At 40.7% G+C, this 19,480-nt stretch overlaps 2 protein-coding genes across 4 annotated transcripts in view; one reads left to right on the top strand and one right to left on the bottom strand.

The window, feature by feature from the left end:
- Positions 1 to 5,277: 5,277 nt before the first annotated feature.
- On the bottom strand, positions 5,278 to 11,782 carry LOC101850362. Its single transcript, XM_005107469.3, has 4 exons — positions 9,797 to 11,782; positions 8,792 to 9,010; positions 7,534 to 7,654; positions 5,278 to 6,927 (listed from the first exon to the last, which is right to left on the bottom strand). The coding sequence occupies exons 1-4, from the start codon at positions 11,402 to 11,404 to the stop codon at positions 5,741 to 5,743; spliced, it is 3,135 nt and encodes a 1,044-aa protein (XP_005107526.1). The 5' UTR covers positions 11,405 to 11,782; the 3' UTR covers positions 5,278 to 5,740.
- A 105-nt stretch (positions 11,783 to 11,887) lies between these two features.
- The window catches only part of LOC101849957 (hepatoma-derived growth factor-related protein 2), a 23,792-nt gene continuing 16,199 nt past the window's right edge, over positions 11,888 to 19,480 (top strand). The window contains exons 1-4 of one of the 3 annotated variants that reach the window (XM_005107467.3): positions 11,888 to 11,997; positions 17,523 to 17,624; positions 17,966 to 18,067; positions 18,714 to 18,801. In XM_005107467.3, the coding sequence (XP_005107524.1) occupies positions 17,571 to 17,624; positions 17,966 to 18,067; positions 18,714 to 18,801 (244 nt within the window). In that variant the 5' untranslated portion in view covers positions 11,888 to 11,997; positions 17,523 to 17,570. The other 2 variants (XM_013087592.2, XM_013087591.2) reach the window with 2 other exon arrangements.

The following is a 19,480-nucleotide window of genomic DNA, read 5'->3' as shown; positions in this document are numbered from 1 at the left end:
GCAACTCGAGCACTGTCACGGGCAGTCGTGAGATTTCACACCCACACTACACTGACCATCTGCATCGCTCAGGGCTCACATGATGGGGTAACATCTACTGCCAAATTGCACCCCTACTCCCCGTCCTCGCCCAGCAGCATAGTGTTAAGTTTAGAGCAGTCGGAACAAAACTCGTTTCGAATCAGGGCTGAGCGAGCAAAGCATTTTCCGTCTTAGACAGGAGGTGAAACCCTCGGAAGGGAGCGGATTTTTCTTTCCGTTTCCACGTTGGACAGGTTTCCGTTTTATACAGGTTACTACAATTAAAGAGGAATATATCAAGGGGGAGCGGGGAGATTCCGTAAAGACAGGTTCGACTGTATGTATGTATGCATGTGTATGTATGTATGTGTGTGTGCGTGTGTGTGTCTGTCTGTCATGTACGTATGTAACATCACAAGCCCAAAAGTAGACAAGCACCTGATTTCACCGCCTCGTGACACATTTATAAATAACAAATAAATAACACTTTCTTTCAACCAGTAACATATGTTATCAAACAGGAAGTTTATTCAGTGTTTTTTCTTCCTTATCTGCAGTACATGATGTATTTTGTATTTGTAACAATGATTAATTAATTCATAACATGTGGAGCCTTTACTTTACATAGCTCAAAGAAGTCAATGATTTCCTGGGTGGGTCAAAAATGTTTTAGCATAAAATCCAACCAAAGAAAGCACCCCCCCTCCCCCCCAGTACCCTCTCAAAGTTCAATACACACATTCATGGCATACAGATAAACACGAGGAGGGGAAAAATCAAACAAGGAACTTAAGAATAAAACACATGAAGATCAATTATTATTCATTATCCACAATAGCCCGTATACATGTGCATTTAGCTAATTGACTGCTGCCTTTGCATTTTCAAATTACATATATTTATAAGTATACATGAATACATGCATATATATATACAACATCCAAGGTAAAGATACTGTCATACATACAATGTAACCCTCATCACAATCTTTAGGTTAGTATTAGTGAGAGTTTTACAGCACTTGCAACACAAATAGAAGGTCAAATAAGTGCCTAAGATTACAGTATGGGGACCCTTACAGTATAGGTGTTCCAACAGAGTAACAGTTAAAATAAGGAGGAGAGTTAAGAACCAAAGGTGTTTGGTAGGAAAGAAGGAGCAGAGAATCCCCCCCCCCCCCTTTTTTTTTTGAAGACATGCATTTATCTCTCTCCCCTCTATTATTATCAATTCATGTATATTTTTAGGTCATTATTTAATCAAACATCTAAAAGTAAAAGTTTTCAGATAAAGTAGCCTATTATGTCCTCAACACTATTCTCCTCATCTAAAAAAAAATGTTACACCCAAACAAAACTGACCCAGGCAAGGTCTTTCCGATTTTCATTACATATATATACATGTGTGTGCATGTCAAATTTCTACTTTAAGTGACTGAATAAGTTTCTCCTTCTTTCCTTACATATATATGTGAATATGAGGAGTATAGAACCCCCCCCCCCCCCCCCCCCACAGACAAGACAATAAAATGGGCAACGTGACAAAATTAATTTTCAAAGCTAGTAAACTCAAAAACTTCATTCCTGTTGGACTTTTGGTTTATTTTTGTTCAATTTGCTATTCAACACACACAAGAAGAGGCCATAAATCTACAAGCTTTTATTAAACTCGATTTCCTCATAATTTCTATCTTGTGATTCTGTCCAATTTTTTTCTCACATGGACTCCTCATACGAAAGGACAGAAAATCACTGAGAGTGAGAGTAGAAATTTCACAGCAACATGAAAAGCTTCAGAAAATGTTTCAATAGAACTGGGGCTATCTACATCTCTTGAAAATAAAACATTTTTGAAGTCTAAAATAGTAGAAAAGTATGGTTGTGGAAGTGACAATAGTTGATACTGAAGAGACATATTTTGGTAGAGCCAAGACTATTACTATTTATTAAGAATGTACTCTTGCAAGGAACCGTACAAGGAAAGAGAAAGAGAGGAAGGCAGAGAAGGAGATGGGAGGACAACATTACAGAGTGGACAGGAAAGACGATGGGTGACAATCTGAGGAAAGCAGAGGACAAAAAAAGATGGCGAGAGCTGGTTTTCAGATGCAGTGGTGCCCCCACGGTTGCCCCAACCACGGGATAGAAGAAGAAGAAGAAAAAGTACTCTTCGAGTAGTAAGGAAAAGCACATTGACACAATAACAGTCAAAGTGCAGAGACGAAAGACAGACAAACCACAAGAAGGAAAAAAAAAGGGAGTAATACAAGGATCTACCAGGGGCACCTTCTAACCCCCCCCCCTCACTCACTCAGTGTCGAAGTCGAATGACTAGTGTTGAAAATGGGAATGAAACCCAGTGAGACACAAGTGGAGTTACTCCCCCTCACTGGCCTGGTATATTTGCAAAGTGAGAGAAAAAGATAATTCTCTTTGTATTCAGTTATAATCAAACACAATGCATAAGAATACAATGACAAATGTTCAAAAAAACACACTCACAATCACAAGGATGTCTATACTTTGGCTCAGTATACACATCCTTTGCCTTTAATATTCCTAGCACAGCAAGATAAAAGTTGATCATCAAACTTTGGGCAGTGTACAAAAACGTTAAAAAGAATTCACCCCAAGCCAACATTAGAAACTATTATCTCAACATTAAAAAGAAGTTTCTTCCAGAAGCATTAAAAAAAAAGACGCGCCACCCTTTACCTGGAACAAACTTCATATACTGCCGTAGGCCTGAGCTGATAAAACGCCTTTTTTTCCCTTATTCACTGGTTTTAAGACAAAGAGGTTTTCTTTGTCAACATAACCATTTTAAAAAAAGCGTTTCTTCTGAAATTTGAATTCAAATTTGTTTAAAAAACTAGTAACTAACACTAACAGTTTCACTTTGATTTTTTCACACATGTAGGGTAACTGATCAGGCTTTCAATTTAGCAAATAAAAACATTTGACACCAAAAATGAAAAAAAGCAACAAAAACCCCCCCACCATTTTTTGTCAGCTTACGGCAGCATAGATACCGGTTTTGAAGGTGAGATACATGAGTAAATAATCATCATGTATTGGAATTTGCTCAGACATCATTTGTGTGAAAATAATGACAGTTGACAGTCTCAAAATAGTCTACATGCAACCGACAATAATACGAGGCTGTGTATTTTTCTAGAGAAAAACCTATGTGTGTGTGAGTATGGGTGATGCGGGTGTGGTGAGTGAGTGAGTGTGTGTGTGATGGAATCATCCCCAAACTTTCTTGTTATCGTACTACACTTATCGAGTTACATGTAACATACGCTTTCAAGATTAGTGCTATTAGGATTAAGAACACCGTGACACCCCCCCCCCCACAAACAAGAAGTGGGATCAAAAGAAAAACACCATGAACAAGATTTTCAAAGGGTCTATTGCTCCTGCTATGTTTAACTTTTTTTGTTTTGGCAAGTGTTGAACGGCCCCCGCAACTTTATAAGGTCATATGAACTCAAGATTTATCTGCCCATCTATATTAAAACATAACATGATGCACTTTTTATAAAGAAAACATTCACTAGGAAAATATCAAATCCCCATTGACATTAGTAGAGGTTCCCCCACCCAGGGCAGTGCTACACTTACTGAAGCTGTCTTTAGGCAGTTCCCAAAGGGAGGTAGATATTAATATAATGTTCTCCTTTTTATCAATGTCATGCTCATATTAGGCCTGGGCAGGACTTGGACTTGGACTTGAGACTTGAAATTCTTGTGCCCATCAAGTAGTGTTTGGGACCAAGTATTTAGAACTGAGCAAGTCCAAGTCTTGGGTGGCCTAGCAAAATAGATCTATCCCTCAATCAAAAGATACAATTATTTTAACACACAGTAGATCTACAAACATTGAGTAAAGACTCAGTGAACCAATGTCTAAAGGAATGCTAAGAATTGGCATGTTTCTTATTAATTTAGTGGTTTAAGTTTGATTGTTTGAATTCAAATACACCTACCACCCCTACTACTTGCTCGGACTTGCTCGTCCTAGGCGGATTGGTTGAGTCCATTTCTTCGATAAGGGGTAGGCAGTACCACCCCTATTACTTGCTAGGATTTGCTCGCCCTTGGCGTATTGGTTGAGTCCACTTCCTCGATAAAGGGTAGGCAGGCCTAGGCCAGGATAATGCTTCAATGCCATCATTGCCATCCAAGGCTGAAGCAATTCCTGAGTTTATTAATACAACAGAGAACAGAACAAAAAACAAACAAGAAAAGAAAAAAAAATCAACCAAACAAGTATCACAAAGATGTTCCATACGTCTCAAAATAGATCTAGGTTGTTGGTTGGAGAACAACAAAATAATGATAACGATAAAGGGAAGTAATGCTGATGGCTTTACTATCAAAGAGACTAATACTATTCATGTTACATGTATACTTTATTACGTCCCCTGGACTTGAAATTGGGCTTGAGATTTGCGGGTCTCAAGGTTTGAGGACTTGAGACTTGAAAGTCCTATTTTTTTCAACTCTGCCCAAGCCTAGCTCATATACACAGTGCCGGAACAACATAAGGAGAACTGCTGCCTTTTTTTCCCTCATCCTGACTATCATCCTTTTTCCTCTACCTCTTTTGTATGTTTGTCACACTCTTGTGACCCAGTATTTCCGGGGCGCCTTGATAATTGAAGCAGACTTTGTGCTGTTGAGGCTAGAGAGGAGAGCATGAGTAGGCTTGATTCCCTGTTTGGACTTCTATGCTGACAACCACCCCTTGGCGCTCATATGACCTTAAGCAGTTGCGAGGGCTGTAAAACCTTACTAAAACTGAACTAAACTGACACTAGAGTTAGAGGCAAAAGTTCACTTGTAGCGTACATGAGGACAGTACAAATTCAACAGAACCACTGACGATGTTATGACATGTCTCCATATGAATGACGTCAAATAATACATCCAAACCTGTGCCTCCTCTCTACTGTACTCTACACCACAAGTTATCACTGCAAATGTTGCAATGTTCATCAAGACAATTCTATTTACAACATACTGAAAGCTCACAAAAAAAGCTTGCAGAATCGCTACGTCAGATCACAGATTTGAGTGCTTAACAAATAGTGTATGGTGCTGTCCGCAATGGTCAGCCCAACAAGGAGTACCTCCAAGCAACAAAATATAGAAGAATAGAAGGCAGATGGAATAATAATAAATGTGTGTAAAGAAAGCTTGGTAACAAAAAATCCCCCCAAAAACTCAATGATTCAATAACATTTTGTACATCAAAATCAACCCAGACAGAAGAAGAAAAAATTATTATTATGCTCTCAAACCAGGCAACGTGAAACAAGCATTAACCGAGAGAAAGCCCTGTTCCACCACACAAAAACTACTGACCGAATGTCCAAAATAACAGAAAATCCAACAACAAAACTTTCAACAAACTCAGAAGATAAATATACTTCACTTAACACACGTAACTCCCTTGCAATGTCTATGATGATGTTTAGTTCACGTATGTCTGAACTGTTCATGAATTTCAAGATATGAGCCTACCACATTCTTGCACCATCATTACTGCTGCTACTTTAGGGCCTAAAACTTTGTCCAAGAGAATGAAAGCACCGTGTAACACATAATGCCAAATTCACAAGTTCAACAAGTCCACTTTGAACACCAAATTTGAGCAGACACCTCTCTCTTGTGTCTGCTTTCTTGAATGCCCCGGTGTTCAAAGCATGAAACTATGACGAACCACTGCTCTCCATTTCCATCGAGTCGTTACCATTGTTGTTATTATTTCCAACGGGATCACCACTGCTAGAACTTGTGGTGTCGAGACCATTCCCATTAGCGCCATCGTGGTTACTACTGCCACTGGTATTGAGGCCGTTGCCGTTAGCACCACCACCATTATCACCACCCCCACCACTACTACTGGAACTTGTATCGAGACCACCATTGCCGTTAGCATCGTCATTGTTACCCCCACTACTGGCGCTGGCATTGAGGCCGTTTCCGTTGACACTGGGGTCATCATTGCCAGGGTGGACATTCTCGGCGGGCTGGTTCCCGCCCTCGCCACCTCCTTCTGCTGGCTGACCTGGGTCAGCGTTGGCCATCCACTCCGCTCCAGCGACCTCATTTTGAACATTACCGTCTTGAACAACGGCAGCATTTTGAACATTTACATCTTGCATGTCTGCATCATTTTGAACATTTAAGTCTTGAACATCTCCGCCAGGCCCCACCACAACCTGACCTTCGTAACCATCTCCGTCACCACCGCCTTCAAGGTCCCCGTCTGCCTCTCCCCCCATGTCTGCGTTGAGCACCGCATCCTCCCACAGAACCTCCTGCGCTATGTCCCCGTTGGGCCCGTTGTGCAAGGGGCTGTACTCCGAGCTGGCTGTTGTCCTTGAGGACGCCGACCCTGACCCTGATGTGTAGGAAGAGCTGTAGCTCCTCTCGCTGGCCGACTGACTCCGGCTGCTGCTGCTGCCACTGCCGCTAGACCTCTCGCCGTTCTCCGCCCTCGTGCTGCGGCCGTGGGACGCGGGGCTGTCCGTCGCTCTGCTCCCACCGCTAGCCGGCCTCTGCCAGGGCATCGGAAACGGGTCGCCCCCGTAGACGCCAGCCGGCCCGCAGCCCATTGCGTAGGCGTACTCCGCTTCGATGCTGTTGCCGTGGCTCGCGCCCCGGTGGGTAGACGGATCGTAGTAGTGATCCGAAGACATCCGTGGGTAGTTGACGTGGTCGTACATGTAGCTGGCGTAGGCTCCGCGTCGAATTCCGGTGAACTCATGCACGCAGGAACTGGGATCGTGACTGCCGCAGGCCGTGCAAATGCTCTTCGCCACCTCTACGTCCAGGCTGCTGTAGCTTTGTTTGTTGTCTGGCTTGGTAAACACAATCAGAGGCCGGCGGAAGCCTGTGACAAAAATCATAAAGCTGAGTTTTAGAACGAATGTAATCTTTCAGAATATAATAAATTAGTAAAAAAATTTCCTTAATAACAAAGTTGGGGCAAGCCAAGTTAAATCTACCACTACCATGTTCAGCCCAACACGAGACACTCGGTAAATTAAAAAAAAAAAGATTAACAAATTGTACAGAAAACCAGTGGCCTATCTTGGTAACTATGAGCCCTCGAGTAAAGCTTTTTTTACAAGAACGGGTAACAACATGGTGGAACCAGGCACTCGCCAATTTTCGGCACGTAGGGTGCCTGTTTGCCGGTTTCTTTGATTTAATTATTTCAATGAGCATTTGATTTCACTACGATGCCCCACATTTGTCAAAAAAGCAATATTAGATTTTTTTGGAGCTTCAAATCAAAGTTCACCAAAGTAACTACTGCTATTACAATAAATATCGAAATTAAATTTTTTTCACAACTAACTAGATCTAGAATCTTCAATTTTCAAACAAAATCTATTCAGATTTAGTATATACTGACAGATATATTCAAAAAGAAAAGTGCAGACAATATACTGGCACCAGAAGTGTATAGAAGAAGAAAAAAAGTTATTGTTACCTTTCGCTTTCGCAACGGGTACAGCTATGACTTCACACTTGACGAAGCCAATAGACAGGAGGTAGTGCTTGAACCCCTCTGGTTTTAACTTGATCGACAGATAGTGGTTGAACATATCGGGCTGGGGAGGGGAGAAAGTAGAATCGTAAATCAAACAATGAATATGATTATCAAAATACATCTTCATTGTCCAGATCCTGGCACATTGGTTTCGTGTTTCACCACGTACACACATCCGCGTAGAGTGCTTGCACTCACAAACAGACTTACAGTCACACGCATATGAACAGTAATATAAACAATAATAATGTGAAAGTGACTATTAAAAAAAATAAATTATGAGCTTTGTTCTAATTACTTGTATCCTGTCTGGAAAATTCATAATTTTTCTTCAGCATCGTCAATGCCGTTTAAGCATCGTCAAGCCTAGAGTGAGCAATACTGGTACTAGAAAACGGAGTATATTTTCTGATACAACAAAAACAGGACTAGTAGACCTAGACTCTAGATAGGGTTGGTGATTAAAATTATTTTTTTTAATTAAAAAAAAATTGATTTTTTTTTTCAAAAAAGATGTGGACCCAGACCATCAAAAATGTTTTTATCACCATGTTTTTATTGCACTCCAGTAGGCAGCTATAAATGCTATAACGATAATCCCACTCTTGGTCTGACGTGAACCTGCGTCTAACTACCTGCACCATCAGCTCAAGTAGGCACAGTCTTGTGGTCATACCGTCATTCCATATACAATGGTCAACACACTGATAGACTGACGTTACTTTTGAACATATACCAAAAGTTTCTGTGGATACCTATTAATTAACAAAGTAGGTTCTTGGTTTAAAAGGAGAGGAAAGTTGCCTTAAAAACTACCCCCCCCCCTCCCAGAAAAAAAGAGAAAGCCGACATACATCAACAAAATATAATAAGAAATGGTAAGGGACACGACTCTGGTTAACTTTTAAAGGCTCTTGAAAGCTTCGTTTTCATTTTTAAATTTACAAATATAGTCTTGAAAGTTCAGTTCATATTTTCCTCTAGCATAGGCAAGTCAAAGAGGAGCAATATTAGAAAACAGTACAATTTTCTGAACTCAGACGGTAAAAAATATTAAAACTAAAAAAAACCCCGTTTTTTATTGGTTGGCAAGCTAGGAGGCATAGATCTATAATTTTATATATGGGGGATGGGTGCGGAAGGGGGAAAGAATTACAGGGAAAACTTTCACATTGAAATATGTGAAGATCATACATACTGTAAGTTTTGCTCTTTTTCTGTACGTCGACCACGGCTGTGGTTCCAGGATCAGCCGTCCGCCGGGTCTGAGTTGACGGAAAATCTTGCGGAAGAACAACTTGACCCCGTGATCTCCGTTGTTGAGGTGAATCCACTTGGTTATGGACAGGGCCAAAATGGTGTCATACTCTTCTTTCTGGAGCTCAAGAATCTCTTCACTGGCAGGTACGTAATTCCCCTGGTGAATCCATCAAAAGTGAAAATAAGACACTTTAACACATTCTCTTTCAAAAGATCTCTAGCTTTTTTTTTTTGACTTGGAGGATTGGGGGGAGGGGAAGTGAAGAAAATATAACAAGATGCAACAAACGACATAAAGTCGCCAGCATTTCATGATCTGAAACGTTGCGAAAAGAACCCAGGTGGCTGTGAAGGTACTGCACAGTACTCTACTACACTGTGACTGTACCCTTTCACTTTCATAATACCATGCAGATTACTATTAATGAATGGTTATGATGTTACACAGTCAAGCCTGCTCCAGCAACCACCTCACCTGTCAAAGACAAACAAACCACCAGGAACTCGAGAATGGTATCAATTCGGTTTATAATTCAGCAGTAAATACAAAGTGTAACTACCCTGCTCCTACTGGCCACCACCCTTATTTATTTGGTATTTATTTTCAAAGTAGAAAAATAAATGACACTGACTGGGCAATCCTGGATATTCAAGAGGGAACATTGAAGTTGGGTTTTTGACAAAATGAAAGGAACAGACATTAAGAGTAGAAAACTACTTTTCTTTGACTGGTTATTTTTAGTAGGCTATGTAGATCTAGTTCTAGTGTATTTCAACTGCAAAGATAAGGCTATTCACTTGTCATGACAACAAAACATTTTTTACACACACTGGAAGTTCTTCCTAGACAGAAACCACAGCTTTATTTGAAAACTAAGACTAATACATTGGGCTACTTCGTCTACAGTGCAGCATGATATGTTTTGAAACATCAATTACTCACCTGCAGAAAGAGAACATTATTTGGGAACTGATCTGATGTGCCCATAAGTGGATGAGCCTCCAACGGACCTTTGGTTAATTCAAAGACAGCTGGATACTTTGATGAATCTTTTCGCCTCAAGCTCAGCATGTGTCTGATGTTCTGGCGTGCAGCTCTAATGAGCTTGCCATCAATGTCAATGCCTAGGATTTTGTTGGGTCGGAACTGCTCAGCAAGAGCTAATGTAATGTGGCCAACATTACAACCAATGTCAAGCACGTCTTTTCCTTGGAACCACGATGGACTGAAATGCTGAAGCCTTGGATCCGGAGCATGGTCTTTATTTCTGTAGCCATAATACCTGTTATAATTTCCATAAATAAACATAGGCTTCTCCGGAAACTTTTTGGGTTCATTTTGTGTTGCACACCTCCCTTTGCCACCACTGATTTGACGTTTGAATTTTCTTTCTGGACTCATACTTATTGATCTTGACCTTCTGCTTGCAGATGGCCCTGGTTTTGTTGGGGTTGTAATTTCAGACGAATTTTGCGCAGGACCAGATTCTGAGATTGGTAGCCTCGACTTGTCTCCATCTTGAACAACAGGAGTAGTATCTATACTAGATTCCATAGATTCATACGATACATTTGAACAGACAGTTGTTTCGGCCACAGTTTCGGATTGCATATCACCATCAGCTTTCCCTGAGTTCTGTTTCTCATGCTTTTTCTTTGACCGATGGCGCTTTTTAATTGTCGCGTCCAACATCTTGTCGAGCACACGCTGGTCATGTTTTCCTTCAAGATTCAAGGGGTCCTCAATGTTAGGTGGTACTCTAACATAAACAAGTTTCCTGAATTCCGGAGTCGGCAGGGGTGAACTTTCTGGGGTTTTCATGTTGAGCAGTCTCCCTTCTTCGCTGTGGGCTAGCCCGTTCAAATTCAAAGGATCTCCGGCATCACCACCTAACAGCTCCCATTTTGGCATGTGATCTTTCCTTGGTCGGAAGTCCACTGATCCTAATCTTTTCCTCTTGTGCCCTAAATCCTTCTCATGAGGTCTTCCAGTCCCAGAACCAACAGAAAATCTTCTTTTCCTTAATTTTGGAGGCTCTGGCAATCCATCAATCTTCAAGTTTTTTTCCAGCAAAGCATTGTTCCGTCTTAATTCCCTTATTTCCTTGTTGACAGCCCTTGATTTAGGATACACAGTTTTACCTTGACTTGTCCACAAAGATTTACTTTTAAAGCGTTTTTGACTATCACCTCTTTGAGATGGTGTTGGTTCTGATTCATAATCCCTATCCTCCTGAATAGATTCATCTTCAGACATCGCACCACTGTGTTTAGGAAGGGCTGGTATGTTCTTATTATATTCACTTGTGTTGGGTTTCACGAAAGACACAACGGCGTCTGCAGTATTAGGTTCCCCAGACTGCTGTACTTGGTCTTTGTTGACAACTGCTGACCCAACACTACTGTCATTTTGGTTTTTATTTTCATTTCCGAGAGAACTTGATCTATTGCGTGGTGACCGAGTTTGAGTCTGCTGGGAGCTTGAACCACCGCCACCCTCCTGTGGTTTCTCTTTATATCCGTCTCCTTGATTTGCTGATTGAGTTTCCATTACTGAACATCTAGAAAACAGTCACATCCAGACTAGGCCTACACAAACGCCTTCCCAGCACAGCTCACGTCAGTGGATCGACAGAACGTGAATAGAACGACAGAGCAATGTGATCGAAGGAGTAAACATAAATACACGCACGCCACCTGGTGGTGTTTTCGTCCACGAGTTTTTTAATGTAAACACTGCTGCAAAATTCAAACCTCCAGTCTTCAGAGAGCCTCAAAAGACAAAAAGCAAATAGAAATAACTAAACAGTGACGTATTATTGTCATTAAACAAAATACACTGGCACGAATGATCCTCAGAAAGAACACAGCTGAAAACAATTCTCCAGAGGTTTTCGTGCTTCCTCGCCAGCCATCAGCCAACAACTGTTGGGCGCATGCGTAGGTTTAGCATTGTGGGATGAACGCTTCCGTCGAATTTCAGTGTGTATCGTCTGCTAGGCCTAGGCTAGCTTGCTTGGGACCTAGGCTAGAGATTGGAATTGGAGATCTTGATCTAGATCTAGTCTTTAGGCTATGAACTTTTGAGACCGTGTACAAAGAAAACTCCGAATTTCGTCTGGACACAGTACACAACAGGCGAAGGTGCATGGTTTGGTTTTGTGTGCATATCTATATAATGTTATATTGTTTGTGTGAAAATGGTGTTGACCTTTGCATCAATTGACGCTTCAACACAAGACAGAGTCAAAGTGAAGTACCGTGATCACCCACGCCAGTCGGTAAGACACGGGATGATGAATATTTCTTCTTCTAGAAGTTCGGTATCTGTCATATATTTGGCCGTCCTGCTCAGTTCATCTATCGGCGGCCCGTAAGCCTAGATCTAGATGTATAGCTTCTCCTGTAGTGCCAGTGTGGGGTTGGCCATGTTTCCTGTCTCATGGACCTGGTGTGTCTTGCAGTGCTGAAAGATGTCCTCGTCTCCTGGCACTACAAGACGATGGAAGGCCCTCCAGTTGCTGGGAAAAGCCCCTTCGAGGCTTGGGGCCTAGCCCTGCTCCTGCCTGGTGGGTCCTCTCAGGGCGAGCACCTAGAAATCTAGATCTAGAATCTATAAGGCTCTACTCTATATATATCTGTTTGTTGTACCGACTTAAGTTAAAGTGTCATTTTTGCAGTGTTACGTTGTATTGTGGTTCTCTCTAGAGTGCTCCTTGCGGCCCAATACCTCAGATTTCAGCACTCCAGCTCCGGGTCCTAGGACCTACCCTTGGAGCACAGGCAGGAATTGTTACCGGATCCCACCCGTAGCTAGGACTTAATGCAGTCTTAATAGTGCTCCCGTCATCGGACTCAATAGGGCATTTTAGTGACGTTGTACAGCCACCTTAACCACCTCACCCCGTCCTGGTAAGAGCATCGCCAGTTAGTCCGGGGCTGCTTTTTCAAAATATTCACAGCTAACCACCATTACAGTCACCGTTCCCTTTCCGCCACCTGGAACCCGTCGTTTAGGGGATGGTTTCCCTTTGCCCGGCAGGATAGTTGAATTTAAAAAAAAAGAAAACAATGAAAGCCAGAGGACAAGCCCAGGCCTGTCGAGAGGGGGGTCAGGGGGGTGCCAATGCCCGGGGGTTTGGGGGGCCCGCAAGCAAGGGGAAAAGAGAGAGAAAGAGAGAGAGAGAAAGAGAGTGAGTGAGAGAGAGAGAGAGAGAGAAAAGCACCACACAAAGCTTTGAAATAAAATATATTTTGGCTGCAAGTTGAGCTGTATATCTTTTTCTTCTTTTTTTTTTGGTAAGTTTTACGGCGCTCGCAACTGCATAAGGTTATATGAGCGCGTACCGTGGAACACATATCTAATACTTCTAGTTGGTAGGAAATTTTGAATTTTGCCTGGGTGGCGGCCGAAGCCTACTCATATCAATTTTAGACCACCATGGGATCTTTAACGTGTACAACTTGCACACGGGCCCTCCGAGATTTCTTGCTCTTGTCCGAGAAGGCTAGGTGTAGATCTTTCTTACCAGAAGATCAGGGGTGTGGCAGAAAGACAATTGTAAGAAGGAGTCAAGGAGTAGCAGTAGAAAGGCTGCAGAAAGAGTCAGGAGCCCGGAGGAGGGGGGCAAAGGAGGTGAGGGAGGGTGGGGGGCAGAAAGAGGAGACGAAAGCAGACGACAGAATATTGCTAGAGAGCAGGAAAGGAGGTGAAAGGATACAATTTTAGAGGAGAAAATTTTTCGGTCGCTACCTGGATTCGAACCCGGGACTTTTGAATGAGAGGCGAACACCTTAACCTCTAGACCATGAGAGCCTCCGCTGTATATGTATCTGACAACTTCACAGAACTTTGGTAGTGCTTTCTTGGACTTCTGGAATTGATTGGCCATTACGATCCTCTCCTTGCAGAGCATACAAAAGTTGAAAAATCACAAAAAGAAAAAAGGGGCCTACAAATTCACTATCTATCATCAGAAAGTCAAAATGAATTCATCCAATGCTGTGCATTAAAAGTGACAGACGTGATTTTGAATGAAAGAGCGGAAACGATATTACTCCACTATCGTTGATGCAAAACACCAGACTCTTCACACATCTAACAAACTGTTTTTATTTTGCGTTTTGTTCACTTGGACAGTGATACAAATGTCTACAAAGTAGAAGAGAGATTTCTGAAATGTGTAGATTGTAACAAGAAAACAGGAGAGGACATTGCTAAAATTATCCTTGATACACTGAATTAAAAAAAACAAAACATTCCAATTACAGACTGCCGAGGCCAAGGCTACGACAACGGTAGCAACATGTGTGGTCTGTATAATGATGCACAGGATCACATTTTAAGACAGTGCTCACTTGCCACATACTCTTCCTGTGGCTGTCATAGTTTGAATTTGTTTAGTGTGCATTCTGCAGAAAGCTGTTCAACAATCATAACTTTCTTTGAAGTTGTACAGAAGCTGTGTATAACATTTTTAGCTCCAGTCCACAAAGGTGGGAAATTTTGAAGCAAAACATTCCCAGCTCTTTGCACAGTATGTCTCAGACACGTTGGTCAGCACGTGTTGACAGTGTCAGGCCATATGCGGCTCACATCGGGGGACTGAGGAAAGCTGTTCAAACTGTTCTTCAAATGAACCTCCCCTCAGAAACACGTTCAGATTTGATTGGTATTCTTAAGTACTTTGCATCATTTGAATGTGTTATAATGGCATCTGTTTGGCTCAAAATCCTCACAGCAATTGATCACAGAAATAGAGTGCTTCAAGCACGAGAAGCAACTCTTGACGTTGAGGTGGCAAATATCAATAGTCTGATTAAAGATCTGTAAAGCCTATGAGATGAATGGGACGCAATCTTGAGTGAGTCCAAATTAGTAGCAGATGAGATTGAGCATTCATTTGCTGAAACAGCAAAATGACAAAAGAAAAGGAAGCTTTTTGCAGACGAGACAGAAGATGTAACAGACTACCAAAATCCTGAGAACAAATTCAAACATGAAGTTTTTTTATGTCCTCATTGACTGCCTTCTTGGAAATTTGACGACAAGGTGTAATGCTGTAACAAAACTCAATTCATTATTTAGTGTCTTGTGGAAATATCCCCAAGAGGAAGTCGGCGTTATTTGTGATCTTGCAAACAAATTGCACACGGAATATGCAGTGGATGCATCAGCAGACCTTGCGCAAGAGTTGAAACATTTGAAAGTGATTCATTCAGCGAACATTGTAGAAGATGTCCAGCCGCCTCTTCAGTTGCTGAACAGACTTCATTCCCTGAAACGGGATGCTTTGTTTCCGAACGTTGTAATCATGTTGAGAATCTTCTGCACCTTGCCTGTCACAGTTGCGCAAGCTGAACGTTCCTTCAATATCCTTTCTCGGGTGAAAAAACATTTTGCGTCAAGACAGACTCTCAAGTCTTGGAATTTTGACCATAGAGTATGATAGAGGCCAGTCTAGCGTGAAAATTGGACTACGAACCAATAATTGACAGTTTTGCTAGAGCTAAATCCTGTAAGGCTCCGTTGTTGTAAGAAAAAATGGTATGCTGCATTACAATTTATTTTAATTTCTGTCATTGGTTTATTCATCTTAACTTCATTTTTAACTATCTGGTAAATCAGAAAAAAAAAAATTTTTTTTATGTTGACAACACCCAGCAGGTGATGGAGGGGGACGAGACAAAGGAGGCTGGGGTGTGTGTGTCCGGGGGGAGGGGGGGGGGGGTTAGCTTTTATATGAACATCTCTTTCGCAAAATGCATTTCCAAGGGTAGTGAAGTTGTGTGTCTAAGAGACAGGCAGACAGAGAGAGAGAGAGAGAGAGAGAGAGAGAGAGAGAGAGAGAGAGAGAGAGGGAGGGAGGGAGGGAGAGAGAGAGAGAGAGTTGGTATGTAATAGATACGCTACAATAAAGTGATTATATATGCCTATGTACATTGTATTTGTTGGGTTATTAAATTGCAGGTGAGGGTGGGTGGGGCAGGGGGGAGGAGGGGCCCAAAGGTGATTGCTGCCCCAGGGCCCGACCAGGCTCTCAACGGCCGTGGACATGCCCTCCCTTTGAACGATATAATTGTATGTCAAAGCCAGCTCACCCAGGAATAATTTTCTGTTACTTCTGGAAAATTTCGAAGGAAATAGGCTTATGATCCTTGAGGGTGAAATGTTTGATTTACTGTACTAGACCTCAGTTTTTGGTTTGCATAAAAGCTTTTCATTGGGTGTATGCAGTATAATATATTCTACAGGAATGGGATGGGGATTTTAAATGCAAGTATTGATTGACCCAATTGGGTTTTAGATAATTTGAGAAGCAGGTTTAACTCAATACAGAAGAAGAGAGCATTCATTGACCAAAACCAGGAAGGACAAGATCAGATACTTAAGTGGTCATACAGAGACACAGTAGGAACAACACCAGTCCTCTGACATTATATTGAACAACAGAAAATTGAATGATTCGGCCACCTCTCAAGAATGCTCTGAAACCAACCAGCATTATTGCGAGCCTGCAACATTAAATAATCTGGCTGGAGGAACAGAGGGAGACAGATATATTAAGATGTAATTGGACCGACTCTGTAAAGGACACCCCCAGAGCCCATGATCTGACGTATCCTTTCCAAGTCACTTTACTCGGAGCTGACAGACGATTCGCTGCTTCAGAATTACAAAGATCTATCTGCTCCCTACCTATATATCTAGTTTGGAGAAATTTCACGTCAATTTTTTTGCGTTTCACAACATGTCAAGCTTTTTCAAATGTATTTCTTTTACTATCTTGATAACGACTATTATTCTTATGATTTTGATAAAGCAAATAGAACGTTTGCTTTCTGACTTCATGGTCTTAGTAACTCAAAAGGACCAAAAATGTCAGATAGAACTTTGTAATTGTGAGGTAGCGAATTGTTTCTCCCCGTGACACCCACTCTGCCGTGATTTATTAGCGAACAAAATGCTTTTTAAAAAATTCACAGCAGTTTTGAGAAAAGAGGGGTTTTTTTTGTCAGCGCAACCATTGGAAAATAGAGTTCTTCCGAAATTAGAATTTTTGAATTTATTAAAAAACTGGTCATAGTTTTGCTTTGAGTTTTTCAAACAAGTGGGGTAACTGATCAGGTGTTCGATTCAGCAAATAAAAAATTTTGGCCCCAAAATGAAAAAAAGGCATTTTGTCAGCTTACAGCAGCACTGGTACTACCTTGAAGAAAAAGTAAAACAAGGAAAGTGGAAATTGCTTCAACTCATCTGTTTTCAGTGGCTAGTAGTACGGGAGTACCGTTTACGTACTATAAACACTTGAGATAACAGAGAGACTGGATCAAAAACCTCAATCTCCTCCTGAGAATTAAACCCTCATCTTATGCATGCTGTGGCGAAGAACTAAACTGTTACCCTGCATATTATGCTGGTTTACATGGTGTTCATGGGTAGTGTATGAGTGTGCTTGTGTATGTGTATGACTAAATTCATTTGTGTAGATGTTTGTGTGTAGTGTGTATCTCTGTGTGCATACTTCATGCTTATCTGTGTTTGTGTATGATGAGCTAGTTTTTCCTGTGCATGCGATGTTTCAAATTTAAATGCTGTGTATACTTAAGTAATAATTGGTAACTGTCTTTAAACTTAGACAATGTATTATTTGTTTGATATTTCACAGATTGTTCTTTCAAGTCTGGTAAACTGGTTGGGTGAAAAGATTTCTGCTATGTCTGGAACAGAAGCTGAAGACACCGTTAACACTACTCCTATTGACACAAAGGTATTACTTAAAGAGAAGTTAGGAGCTAGAATACATTCCTGATTTTTGATTTGATTGTTTCTAAAATGTAAAATGTAAATGGAGTAAATGTATGCTAATCACTGAATCATGATGTAATGTTATCAGTATAAAGAACATATGAAATTTATCTTTGACAGTTATGCATGCAAGATACATTTTCCTAAATGAAGGCGTCTGTAGGCTCTGTGTAGTCAGTGATTTAAGTGCAGTGTAATTTTATCATGTCTCAACAAAATAGATTGACCAGCACTTTTTGCTGCTTTGTCAAAGGAATAAAAAAATGTATTGATGTTGACTTTGTCTTTGTTCTATTTCCTCAGAAAACTGCTGACAAGAAAAAAAATGGCAAAATGAAACCCATTTTTGCTGTTCCGAAAGTAACTACAGGAGCAGTTAACAAATCTTTGTCTATGAATGAAAAGGTCAATATCATGCACTATTCAAAATATTCCCTGGAAAGATGCGTATATAATATTGATATCTTTCACATCTGTGCACAAAATGTATTATTACATTTACCATTTTGATGTTATGTGAGGTACTACGGTGTAACTGATTTCACCCTTGAGGTAATCATTTTACAAAATGAAATCAAGTTTGTTTCTCCCTGAACGGGTTGGGTATAAGTGTTGTTTCTGACTCTTGTCTTTAAACGATTTGTAGAAAAAGTATCTTAATATTATCATTAAGGGCCACTGGTTTAAAGACAGAATGCAAAGGCAGTTTCACTGGAAATAAAAATATTTTTGTTTTATAATTGTGAAGAAAAATCGTTAATGCGTAAGAAAGTGCTTTGAAAATAATGCTAATTGGAAACGACAAGAGATTAGATGCATCATTAAGATAGATAGTTAGTGGTTAGTTTCCCATGTGTCTGCATCTTTTCCTTATTTTACAAAAGATTTTCTTGTATTGTAGTTCATTCATCATAATATCATGGTCTTGTTTTTTGTACTTTTTTAATTCAATTATTTTTGTTGGTTTTTTTAAAAACAATTCTCTATATATCCAGTTTAACGTTTTTGACTTTGAATAATAATACATTTTTGTGTTTTCTTATACTTATAGACTTCGCAGAAGAAAGTTACCAAAACACAGAGAGAAACGTCAGGGGACAACTGTAAAAAATTAACAGAAAACATCAGTCATTCGAAAGGTAAGCCACTTTTAGTTTCACATATTAGTGTCTTTTTCCGAGAAAGAAAGAAGGAGTAGGAGTGAAAAAGAAAGAGAAAACATGAGCAAGTGTGTGTATGTGATGTTTGGAGCATGAGAAAGAGAAAGATAAAAATGTTTTGTTTAGCCAGCATAATCCTGTGTTCTTTTAAATCTAGGTGTGATTAAAATGTACACTATCTACACACAGCATCATACTGGGGAATTAAAGGGCAGAGAAAAATGACGCTGAATTTACTGCTGCTAGTGAAGTTATTGAAAAAGCCACAACGCGGCCCTCAAACTGCAGCTTAAAAATCACCCCTCTATCTATATATACTTTTGGACAGGTAACTGTGCTCCCTTCATTATTGTTTAGTTTGTGAGAGCAAGCCTAAAGCTGGCAACCAATACGTAAAAAACATATTTAGCATGTTTTTGGGGTCTGAGTTTGGAAGTCTGTTTTTGTAGCAGAAAATGCGGATTATTTCTTTCTAGTATTGCTCCTCAAAGGTTTTCTTTTGCTGAAGAAAAATTGTGAACTTTCAAGATCGGATTCGTGAATAGTAATCAGAACAAAGCCCATAAGTTGAGATTCTTTCAAAAAACTTCTGACGTTGTTGCAGATTTACTTTGAATAGCTTGAATCTATGGGATACAATGGGTTTGTAGGGGCGGGG

The sequence above is a fragment of the Aplysia californica genome, unplaced genomic scaffold, assembly GCF_000002075.1.
Source record: "Aplysia californica isolate F4 #8 unplaced genomic scaffold, AplCal3.0 scaffold00606, whole genome shotgun sequence".
NCBI lineage: Eukaryota > Metazoa > Mollusca > Gastropoda > Aplysiida > Aplysiidae > Aplysia > Aplysia californica.
This window is presented reverse-complemented; position numbering and strand designations above follow the sequence as displayed.

Bases quoted from the DNA above. Each gene is read 5' to 3' on its own strand.
- LOC101850362 (XM_005107469.3), bottom strand. From the start codon at position 11,404: ATGGAAACTCAATCAGCAAATCAAGGAGACGGATATAAAGAGAAACCA. The intron at 7,655-8,791 runs GTATGTATGATC...TCCCCTCCCCAG, and splicing joins GAAAAAGAGCAAAACTTACA to CCCGATATGTTCAACCACTA. The intron at 6,928-7,533 runs GTAACAATAACT...TTTTTGTCACAG, and splicing joins ACCCGTTGCGAAAGCGAAAG to GCTTCCGCCGGCCTCTGATT.